We start from the raw sequence: 12373 nt of genomic DNA, 5'->3' as shown, positions 1-12373 counted from the left end.
GTATTTCGACAACAAAGGGAGTTTGGATAAAGTTCCGAATTCGCGTATTCTAAGCAAGTATTGTATAAATTCCTCTACCAATAATTCTAATAGTTTAAGCTCTGGATGCTATAGTTTTACAAACTCTAAATGTGTGGCAAAGTTAATGATAGTTCTAATTATATGCGTAGCCTACACGAGGGACGAAGAGAGACAATATTATATTTTTTTCTATAGGCTAAATACTTACGAATTCATACGATTCAGCGTAAACCAAGAGTCATAATTTTCTTACAAAGCACACAACAACCATCTTTCACCCACACACATGTACACATACTTTTAAAAAGAAATTCATCCTAATTGATTGTCAGCAATGACTTTGATACTCTACACTAACTGACACTGAGCGTAATCTAGTAGTTAGTGTGACGAGTTGCGTGTCGAAAAGCCCAAGGTTCAAGCTACGATATACTATTCAATGCATTTCGCAGTTTCAGATTTTGATTCGTTAAGTCAATCTTGCTACTTGGTTAAGAGCAACAGCACAGGCGGCAAATGTTGCTGACTGGTTGACCTTCCTCTGGTCAGTATTAAATTAGCATGGCTATGCCCGAACCTTGAGGTTTTTGATTTGGTCACTTTCTCTGTGTTTGTCGCATAAGGTGCAATTCGGGCTGAAAATACTAAATACCTAACAATTTACATCGAAAGCTTAATTAATCCTAAATGTCAGATGGTAAAAGCCTAACTAATCCCAAGTATCTTTTAATGATGCCGTAACAGAAATGTCAGAAGTTGATGGTTCTACTAGTTCAAGTTCATTAGGCTGAGGTGTTTGATAATTAGGCTTTCTAATTAGTGCCAAGTTTATAACAACTAGCATTGGTGTCGTTACACTTACACACACATAAAGAGACCATAAATGTAAAAGTAGACAAAATATTAAATCCTTAAACCACTATAAGTTTATAACCTTATGTATGTGTTTACCCAGAAGAAAGCGGAAGCTCAAAACTTATATACTGAAATGGATATATATTTATACAGGGTCTGTTTGTTTGTTTGTTTGGAATTTCGCGCAAAGCTACACGAGGGCTATCTGCGCTAGCCGTCCCTAATTTAACAGTGTAAGACTAGAGGGAAGACGGCTAGTCATCACCACCCACCGCCAACTCTTGGGCTACTCTTTCACCAACGAATAGTGGGATTGACCGTCACATTATAATGCCCCCACGGCTGAAAGGGCGAACATATTTGGTGCGACGGGGATTCGAACCCGCGACCCTCAGATTGCGAGTCGAGCGCCCTAACCACCTGGCCATGCCGGGCCTATACAGGGTCTCCATTCAAATATAGTATGGTGATAAAAGATAACTTACTGACTGTTAGACTGTTTATTGCATTTTCTTTTTACAATGGATCCTGCTCCAGTGGCTCTGCTGTAAGCTTGGGAGCTTATAAGGCTAAAATTCACGGTCCGATCTCTGCGATGGGCACAACACAAATAGCTCATTATGCAACTTTGCTCTTAACAACAAACAAATGATCTCGTGACCCGATCCTTGACACCCAGATAAATAGTTTGATCATAACAGCAGGAATCATTTGACGTCTGATAACGATTGCTCTGCTAGTCCTTTGAGTTTAATATCGATGGCTCTACTAATCGTAAGTTAGTGATAGCAACGGCTCTAGACAGTGGTCTATTTCTACTATTAGATAGCCATAATCCCACAAAATTCAACTGTCAGGTAACAATGAGTTTATATAAGCCTGTCGTATGTGTTTGATACAATGGCATCGCTTGCTCTACCATTTTCAGTAATAATTGGTAGCTACAGCTTTACTAAGTATAAAGTGACCATGGCTACTTTTGTGATAGTAATGACTCAATACTTACTGAAGAAGAAAAACAAGTCATTCTTTTGTAATGAAACTTATCAGTATAATGTTAATCACTGAACCTATTTAACTCTTAAAGTCTATCACAAAATATAATTTGTCGTTAAACAGACTCCTCTCCTCCTAAAAATAATTATAATTTCAAAGTTTACTTATTCAAAATTTGAAAAAGAAAAATCGTCAGTTTCCAATGTAAAGTTCAATTCTAGTTGTAATGTGCTTAAAAGTGATAAAACCGACAGATATGCAATAGCTAATGAACTTTATCTAACGGAGTTACCTGATGTTAAAAGTCTTAAAACTTCTCACCAGAGGACTGCTTTCACTATGCCAATGATTATTTTATGAATACCAACACAAAATTACTTTTAAAAAAGTAAGATCGTTAAAATCCTATTAAGGAAATGACCTTCTTGCAAGAATATAAATTTCAAGTAATATGCACAGTCACGGAAACTGTTCACAGGCTGCTCAGTTCAAGTGTTGATATTTCAGTATCTACTAGAAATTTTAGGCACCAAAAAGTGGTCATTTCACAAAATCTGTTCGCTTACATTAAGGTAATTTTAAGATAGAGCTCAAATGATCTTGTTATGTATTATAGAAAAGTATATTTTTAATTACTAAAACTTTTTGTTAAAGGAGATCTCAATTTATTTGTTTTGTTTTAGCGCAAAGCTGCACAATGTTATGTTCGCCGTTTGTATCGAACATCGAATTCTAGCGTTGTAAGTCCTCAATGCTTAACTCTGAGCCACCAAGGGACGACGTTATAAATACTTCCATTCTCTTTTGTTTGCTATTTTTAATTTGTTTATTTTTCTAGTCAATTCTAATGTTTTAACTCCTGATATAAATTTAGATAAGTTGATAATTGTGCGTGTCTTTTACTGAGAAACCAAAAGTTCGAGTATTTATAACGCATAAATATTCTGGAATCGATACTACAATGAGCACAACACAGTTAGCCCATTATACAACTTTACGCTTAAAACAAAACAAATAATCTATAAAAAATTCCTCTTTCTTAAATATGGAGCTAAATATTGTTTTCAAATATCTTCAGTGCCTTTTATCATTCTTATAAGAAAGGTGTGTGTACCATTACTGAAAACTTAAAATTTCTGAAAATGATGTATAAACTGTTAAATAACGTTTCACAATTGTGTATCAGATTCAATTCAACTTAGGAATAAAATATTTTCCCTATATCAACACTAACTTACGGTTTCAGAGGTATTTAATGCTTATATTGTGTCACAGTAATTATCACTTTCAATTGGAAATATTAATTAACACTATGCCCAGACTACATCAACTATTGTATGTTTATCATCAAAGTGAATGACATTGAAAACAAATAAAAATAAATGTAAAGAAGGTTTTATAATGTGTAACTTTGAACTTATACTTTATCACACAGGTGTTACAGAATCATTGTTATTAAGATGAAGCCAGGGGCACATCTTTCTTCACTCCCTCCAGAACCAAGTTCAATTGAACTATCTACATACAGAATAGTCCACTGGGAGAATGGTCATGGAGCTTATCTCGCAGAGGCGTTCACAAGGTGTGTCAGAAGTTCTTTAAAAAGTATTTGTTCACAGGAAATATGGAAATAATAACTTAAAAGTGAATTATGTCAATAAAAAGTTTAACTCTTTTTAATTTTGCATACATTCGTTAAAAATTGTTAAGGTAGAACACCATGATTGTCAAAACCCGGCATCTAGTGGCAATACTTGAAATCACTTTTTATTTTCATTTATCAAGTGAGCATTTCGTCAATGAGATTATCATAGGAGATGGCCGTTACAGCATCTGTGATAAATATCCGAATCACTCCACTAGAGGCGAAGGGCAGTCTAAAAGAGCAACATTACAAGGAGAAGTTCAACAAACTACAGCTGAATATGAAAGTATTTACGATGGTGAACTCTCTCCCAGCACAAACTACACAGGTTATGTTGAGTTGCAAATCACTGGTCCGAATGGAACGGTATGCAAGTTGTAATATTACATTTCTTTAAAAAATAAAATGCTTAATAATTTTTATCTTCAATGTGTATTTTTCTATCTTATACGTTAAAGTATTTGAAGAAACACAATGTCTTTTCATGTAGAATTTATATAAAAGTTGCTAATAAGTATTAAAATAATATTGTTTAATTAACTGCTAAACTTCTTTTAATACCTTATATTTTGTCTTTACTGTAAGTTCACAAATTCACAATGCTAAATCTGGGGTTCGACTGCCAGCGGTGGACAGAACGCAAATAGTCCAGTCTGTAGCTATTCGCTAAAACAAACAAAAGTATTTAATTTTTAGTTGTTTTTTTTATTTAAATACACACACATACATATATATAACGCAAATAGATAGTCATGTTGTATGTTCTAGCTACTAGACGGTAGAAAATTAGGAAATTAGTTGGGTAATGGGCTAGTTTTGTTGAAGCTCCATTTTTGTAGAAAGTAAATGTCATAACGAATTCTGACGTTCTTGATAAAGTACACAGTTCTATCTTAATTCCCTGTTATTCTAATTTTAGAAATAGTTTTATTTTACTTAGTTGTGATTCTTTGATCTTTCTAAACGTTAGATCTGTTGTAGAAAAATATGTTTATCGACTCGTAAAAATAATATAAGGATCTATACTATTATTCTCCTTGTTTGTATGTACCACCGTTACGCTTTCTTACCGAGAACCTGCTGCATAAGCATACGTAGTTAGAATGTTTCCCCAAGAAAAATCGCGCATGCGCATTATTCATTCGACGACAAACAGTCTGCCTGCGGCAGAGAGCTGCAAAGCGAATGAACAAATCACTACAATTGCTGTATGAAACAAGAAGTAACAACAACAACAAAAATATACTTTGCTAACCATTTTGTACAACAGAATATTAAAAACTTATCAAAGTTTTTAAAAAAGGTTTGACTTTAGGTCGTAGAATAACATTATAAGTTTATTTATCGATAGTATTAAGTACAGTAAAGTTTAGTCCTTACTAAACTAAAGTAAAAAAAAAAACGTACATAGGTTACAGTGTTAATTTATCTCTTTATCGAACTTAGGCCTAACATAAGTTAAAGTTTTATGAAGTACGGCCTATATACAAGTGGATTTACACATTTCGTATTGTGCTATAAATGTTATATGTAAAGAAGTGCTGTTACGATAAAGATACTAATTTGGCCGGAAATGTTTTGCTAGTCAGTAATAATAACTTCAACTACTTACATTAATCTTATGATTCATAAAAATTAAAATTAAGACACTAATAAAATTAAATTGTTACATCTTATACTGTATATGAGACCGGTTTACTCTTTTTTTTTTTAATTTGTAAATCAGTGCTATTATTAAATTACTAATTATTTGATGGATGGGTGGTCACTGACGTTGCGAGTGCAACAGTGTAAGAGTGTTATTCGTGTGAGTGCACGCACAAATGTTTTGAACATCTACCCTGAATACTTCCGTACTCGATCTTATTAAATTATAAGTATACCCATTATGTTATCATTTATCTTTGACTTCTGTGTTGCATTGTTATTGTTACTTGTAATTTATATAGGTAGGTCTAACTCTAAACAAAAGTTAGCGCTAAAACATTATACATTAATCTCCGCACAACTTGTGCAGAGTTAACTTACATTAGTTACAGATGTAGTACTATTAGAACAGTACCACACATTAACAGTCACAAGGAGTTATGGTTAAATCATAAAACTTAAAAGTAATACATGCGAATTCTAATTTCATTGTCTAGTGTGGTTTGATATCTAAATACTACAATTTGTAGTAATAATACTAATATATGTCATTACTATAATTTATCTGTAGTACAAATAAATTTCAGTAATGGCATATATTACTATTAGAGAGTTGGCATGTGCCTCAGGTTTGGAGAGTTTCTGATGTTACTCATAATCATATTTTTAAAGGGTGATAAGAGTATATCTTAACTAATCTTTTGCAGGGTATATTATCTAAATCTTTTTTCTTTTCTTTTTTACCTTAAGTACATCAAGTCAATACCCTTTTCTTTGTCCAGATAATAAGTAACATCCTTGAAAAAGTTAATATGTCAGTAAGGCAAAATTTCTGTCATTTAAAACAAACCTTCTGAGTGGGTAAGCCACATGAAAAGATTACTTTTCAAATGTAAAGAATATTCTAAACATTCTGTATTTTTAGTTGTATTGAGTAATGTTTTGAGGTAAATGTGTGTGATTGAATAAATTTAGTATATAACACATTGCAGGTTATTTTAAAGTTTGATTAGTAAAGTAGGATGCATTAATATTAGTGTTTATATTCAGATCTAAGTAGGTAATTGGCTTGCTTCACCTAAGCAAAGAGCGATTGTAAATAAACATCTTGCTGAAGATTTTTGCAAAGTGTTCAAATGTGGTAAAAAAAAGCTACTGTATTACTTGATTCCAGGTATAGAAACTTTTTATCTTAAGAGTAAGGATGCTGTTATTGCTTTGAATAAATTTTTCTAAAGAGAAATAAAATGTTGAGTTGTGTATTTACTATAGTTTTAAAGCTATAAGTTTGAGAAAGTTAGATAACTTCTTAAACAGTAAGATTTCCTAATTCTGTAATCTTACTAATATTCTGAAGAAAAGATTCTGTTGAAAATACTTCTCTTATTCATTAAAACCTTGGCAGTCTGAAAGATTGGGCCAGAACATGGTAAATGAACTTCAATATTGACAATTGTAAAGTTTCACTTCAATTATAGTAGTTTGAAAAGAACATTCTGTGTGAAAGGAGCATTGGTGTTGAGGGGAAAAAAACTGAAGGATTTTAGGTGAGATTATTGATGAAATCCAGAAGCTTTTAGTTGATTGCTTGGCTGTGGTGAAAAGAGCAAATAATACTTGGTTCTCTTTATAGGAACTTAGATTTAAAAGCCAGAAAGTCAATGTAACCTTGAATATGACAGGTGAGACCTCGTTTAAACCAAATACTGTGTACATTTTCAGTCTCTTTCCTGCAGAAAAGATATTAGCAATGCAACAATTCAGAAAAAAGCTGTTAGAATGATACCATAAAACTCTGAGAAAAAGCTTAAAGTTTTTGTTTTACTTTCTCTGGTTTTGGTTTGTTTTCTTGTTCATACAATGTTAATAATGTGATATTAACTTAATGTATTATGATTCAGTATCATTGTTTTACTGTGTGATAAGGCATAATGCTTATACAAAACACTTCTCCATGTATTAGTAAGTTGATTGAACACTGAGAATTTACTGTAGAATTTAAACTTGTTTTTATTTATTATTGTGTTATATGAGAGTTGTACATGGTAACTATAACAAAAGTTTCATAGTTCATATCTCACAAATGTTATGTCATAAGAAAGTGAAATTACACATTTGTGGTAAGGGTATCATGGAGATACAAATGTCACAGTGGTCGCATGTTGCCACCAGGGACACCATACTGATCTAATTTTGACCAATCACAGCAACTGTTCGAAGTGTGCTCCTTCAACATGCATAATATATTGCATCCATGTGACAATTGACATTACAGCAATAATGAGCATCTCATCTGGAATGTTGACCACTTCCAGGACAATTCCTGTAAAATGCAGTTGAGTTGAGTGATTTAATCGATATAATCAGTTACCTATGAACGTTGATTAGTATCGCATAAACTAATAGATTAATTGAAAATATGATTAAGTTGATTAATTAGTGTTTCCAGTTATTACCATTTTTGAGTATTGCAAAAATCAAACTTCTGATTATTTCAATTGTCATTAAAATAATCAACTAATCAAAATTAGTGCTTCCAATTATTACAGCTTTTGATTAGTCCAACAATTAATTGAAATTATGATTAAATTGACTGGATATCCAATTACAACTATTTTTGATTATTCCAACTATCCAAGTAATTAAAATACTGCAACCAAACTTATTTATCATATCTTTGTTATTGCACAGCTACCAAGACTGTAACCAATTTTGAACTGAATGGGGCCATCAATTGGTCAACTACTATACCATGCAGCATTGACTGTGGAGGTTTACAGTCTATTTGCTGATGGTTCTTTAACACTTAAAAGTGGTCCAACAACAAAGTTGGCCATGAAAATACACCATCATACTGCATCATGGAAGTATGTAGGAAATATTAGATGTGGATTAGTTTCAAACTAAATTATGCAGTTGCATGTGTTAACACAGAAGGGGTGACATGCACTTTATCATTTCAAAAGGTATTAGCAGGCCATTGGTTATTGAATTCCAGTCTTATTAAGGAATGCAACACATCAGGTTCAATCTGTCTTCTTCAGTGCTTGAATATGATGCAGCTAATAAGGAAATATTTCCAGAGTTGATCAGAAAGCCTTAAAAACAGTTGAAATTGACAAAACCAAACCACTTGGTGATGTAACATGCACTATTGAACTCAAGCTGGCTTGTTCTGCTACAGTATGGCTGACCTTAGCAGTGCTTCCAGTAAGTATCTCTTGTCTGCCTGTATGAGTCTTATAATGAATGCAACCTGTCTCCTTATGAATTTGCTCACGGCAACAATGGAAGGAAGCCCTCTCCAGATGCTGTGCACATTACAGTATTCTATTAGAACATTCTCAGCATTTCATTCTTTGGTGTTATAACATTTTACTACTACCTCACTCTATACACATGTCAGTTGAGTGAATTACATCATGATCGACAGGCCCATTTATACCCCTTGAGTCAATATGTAGAGCAACCAACACACACTGGACTTATTCTCGTGATTTGATGCATTATCAAAAAAATCTCACATTTTGGTCAAATTAACAGCTTTCTGTAATGTACTATGGTTGTTAAACTGGCTGGTTCCAGGTCAAATTCAGCATCAAATTGATCCAGGAAATGCACAAGATTACACCATTTTTTTTCATTTGATAAAAGTTTTATGGAGGAGCATGTCCTAAAATCCCCTACAAAAAAATGACCACATTCAGTGCTTATAGCACTTTAATTTGTTGTAAAATTTCACAATGTCTCACTCAAGCAAATTTTTAAAGGTGCAGCCCTGCAACATGTGATAATGGGCATTTCTGTCAGCATGATAAATTTAATATTACTGTGTAATTTCATCTTCTTATGCCATACCATTTGTGAGATACAATGTGCTGAACTGTAAAACTTTCTCTGTAATTGCTGTATATTACTGTGAGTCAATGATAGATCTAGGCAGTTAGTGGAATTTGTTAATCAATTAATTATAGGGCTCATTAATCAGTTACATTCAACTGATTGATTATTCTCAGGAAACGTGGATGGTTGGAATAATCAGTAATCAGAAACAATACTTTCAGTTAGTGCAATGTTTTCTTAAATCATGACACTAATCATTCAGCTTAACAACCTTGAATTATTGAAAAACAATCATTAGAAATACTAACGGAAATATTTGGAATGATTAAAAACAGTAATAATTGAAAATGCTAATATTGATTACTTGGTTATTTTCATGACATTCATGTATTTAATCATAATTTTGATTAAATGATTATTTTACATAACCCAAATTGATGTAATTGATGCTAATAGGTAATCAATTAATTGGAATAACTGCTCAGGTCTAGTCAGTGATAAGTGCACTTTTTTAGAGCATAAAAACTGTTTGTTTTTTAAATACATTTACTAAAAGATGGCTATAAGTTTAGAACTTACAGCAGTGGACTTATGAATACCTTTATCATGTAAGAAAAAAAAATGCACACAAAATGTTTTTGTCAATATATTGAGTACAGAGGAGGCTAACTTTTATGGAAATCTGAAATATATTGTGGACAGTTTTGCATACACAGTATTATCCAGATTTTACATTGTTCAACAAAAGTTTAATCTACAATAGAACTTGAAGCTAATAGCTAGTGTTCATGTGTTTCCTGAAATTATTTCTTTAGTGTAATTTTCACTAACATTGTTGGTTTGAATGTCTAATACACTTTGTTTTATTATTATTAAACTTTTATTATGGAAATTGTTTTCCATTGTCTAGCTTAGTATATTGATTTAAGAGTAATCTAAAGTGGCTGAACCTTGTGGGATATTAGTGAGTTTACAGCTGAAAATATCATTAACAGCAAGGGTATCCAACTGATGAAACAAGGCATTCTAATCTTTATGAATAAAAACATAAGAAACACATTTAATTAGCTAAACTAATTATCATGTTTATTTTTATTTCTACTTTAAGTATGTAGCTTTCCCTGATCAGAACTTAATTCCAAAAGTTGATTACATACTGAAGTCTAATTGAATATTTGTAGGTCCATGGTACATGTATTTATATATATTAGTTTCTTGTGTCATAATAAAATCCTAAATAATCAGATGTTGAAATCATAATCCTTATTTTTATGAACCATTGTTCTTGTACACAATATTTTTCTAAATGTCTTAGATAGAATTGATGTTTACACTATACATGTAATTCCATACATCTTCATCTGTCTCTAATATTAGTGTTGATCTTGTTCTTTTTGCTTCTAACCTTTTATTAACTTTTGTTAAACACAAATTGAATTTTTGTAAATAAGAATATGCTTCTGTGTTTACCGGTTTTGATTGGTTGAGGTTAGACTGATAGAAGAAACTTTTATTTCAGGTGCTGTCCAAACAAAGTCCTTATTTCAGCCTAATAGAAACTGGTATGTTTCAGCAAACTGTAGTAAAATCTTCAGTTATTAAATACAGTAGTTATATAAAGTAACATGTTGTATCAAGATGCTTTTTGTGGAATTGATGTTTATGAGTTTTCATTGAACTGTAAAACAATCATTAGTTGATGTATTATTTTATGCACGATTCCTTGTGGAACTACATTTATTCTTCCAATCTCATCTTTTGTGAAAATGCATAAGAAAACATAAATGTAGAAATAAAATAAATATGCACAAGGGTGAATCAACTCTGAAAACAACAATCTTAAAAATATTTGTTGTTAACTGCTCTGAGCAAGGTAGAGAGATTTTGCCAATACTGAGAACAAAAGTTTCTGTTTGTATCGCTGATACTTGCCAGATATAAATTAAAACTTTTATTACAATAAAAATAGGGTTTCACCTTAGGGGTTTTTGTAGATTAAGTACTTCTTTATAAGACTAATGTAAAGTTATTAGAATTAAATAATTTATATAGCTTAATATGAGTGCAGTGGAGGAAAAATTAATTTGAAACTATAAAAAAATCTTACACTGGGCAACAGGAAACATGATTTTGTTTGAATTTACTTACTGATTACCAGTATATATTTTTTTATAAATTACAATTCTTACAGTAAGGAAGAATATTTTGTTAAACAGGTATGATGTTTTGATCACTGGTGTGATCATTGTGAAGTTGTGTGGTATTTTTTGGGTAAAACTGATTCTCTGACAAGTATCAGATAGATGGATCCACTACAAAGTGCAGATTCAATCAGAAAATATGGAGAGTGATTCTGAATCAGATAATTTTACTGAATCTTCCTAGTGTATGTAAAATAAGGAGACTGGACAGCATTTATCAAATAAACAATCTTTATTATTTTACAAACAAAATGAAAATGCAGCATAGTACTTGTGCACACAAAAGACTGTTTTTACTGGAGTGAGCTTAAGAATGATTGCACTGGTGATCAAAACATCATATCTGTTTGGAAAATATTCTTCCTTTCTGTAAAAGCTGTAATCTGTAAAAAAAAACAGAATACATTGTTCAATCTAATGTATTTTACAAAAAATATTGATTAATTAGTAAAACAATTATAAGACATAAGCCAATGATTGTTCAATTTATAACCAGGTTCTGATTTAATTGTCAGTAAAATAAAATTATTAATTTTGGTTTTAACTAGAATGATGTTTCCTTTTTTCCCAGATAACTTATTTCAATGAATATTAACTATTTTGACTTTTACAATATAAAAAACATTTTTCAACCCATAGATATCTAGTTATCTCTAATTTACCTAATTCTCCTGTTAGTATCTATATACTACTAAAACTCTGAGATTGTTTGTGTGTGTGCTTGTCTGTAATTAAATACAGCAAAAACGGCGCACAATACCGCCATATTTGTAATGAAATGAGAATAGAAACAGAATAAAACAAGTTTCGTTAAAATCGGGCTACGGTTACCGAGTTAAACCCGTTTTTGGGTCACTTTTATGAAAATGTCTAGATGATTTTAGGTACACTAGATGGCGCCACATATCTATATTAGTTTTCCACCTAATGAATCACTTTAAAATATCTTCTATACAACAATATATGCACAACAGAAATTAAATGATGAGATTAAAATGTGTTATAACGGCGCGTAGAAAGAACAACAATAAAATTGACCTACAATATTATTGACTATTTGCAAATAGTAACTATGGAGACGAGGTAATAAGATAAAAAGCAAGTCGAGAACAACAACAAAATTTTATAAACGAAAACCTCTCACCGAGCATTGGCTATTATATTA

At 31.6% G+C, this 12373-nt stretch overlaps 1 protein-coding gene across 1 annotated transcript in view; it reads left to right on the top strand.

The window, feature by feature from the left end:
- Positions 1-12373, top strand: part of LOC106462293 (receptor-type tyrosine-protein phosphatase F-like) — a 333656-nt gene that overhangs the window by 293327 nt on the left and 27956 nt on the right. Inside the window, exons 10-12 of the mRNA XM_022389747.1 lie at positions 3308-3454; positions 3658-3883; positions 10527-10569. Coding sequence (XP_022245455.1) covers positions 3308-3454; positions 3658-3883; positions 10527-10569 — 416 coding nt within the window. The remainder of the gene's footprint in view (positions 1-3307; positions 3455-3657; positions 3884-10526; positions 10570-12373) is intronic.

This window comes from Limulus polyphemus, unplaced genomic scaffold (assembly GCF_000517525.1).
Source record: "Limulus polyphemus unplaced genomic scaffold, Limulus_polyphemus-2.1.2 Scaffold45, whole genome shotgun sequence".
Lineage (NCBI taxonomy): Eukaryota > Metazoa > Arthropoda > Merostomata > Xiphosura > Limulidae > Limulus > Limulus polyphemus.
The sequence above is the reverse complement of the archived record's forward strand: the minus strand, read 5'-3'. Positions and strand labels throughout refer to the sequence as shown.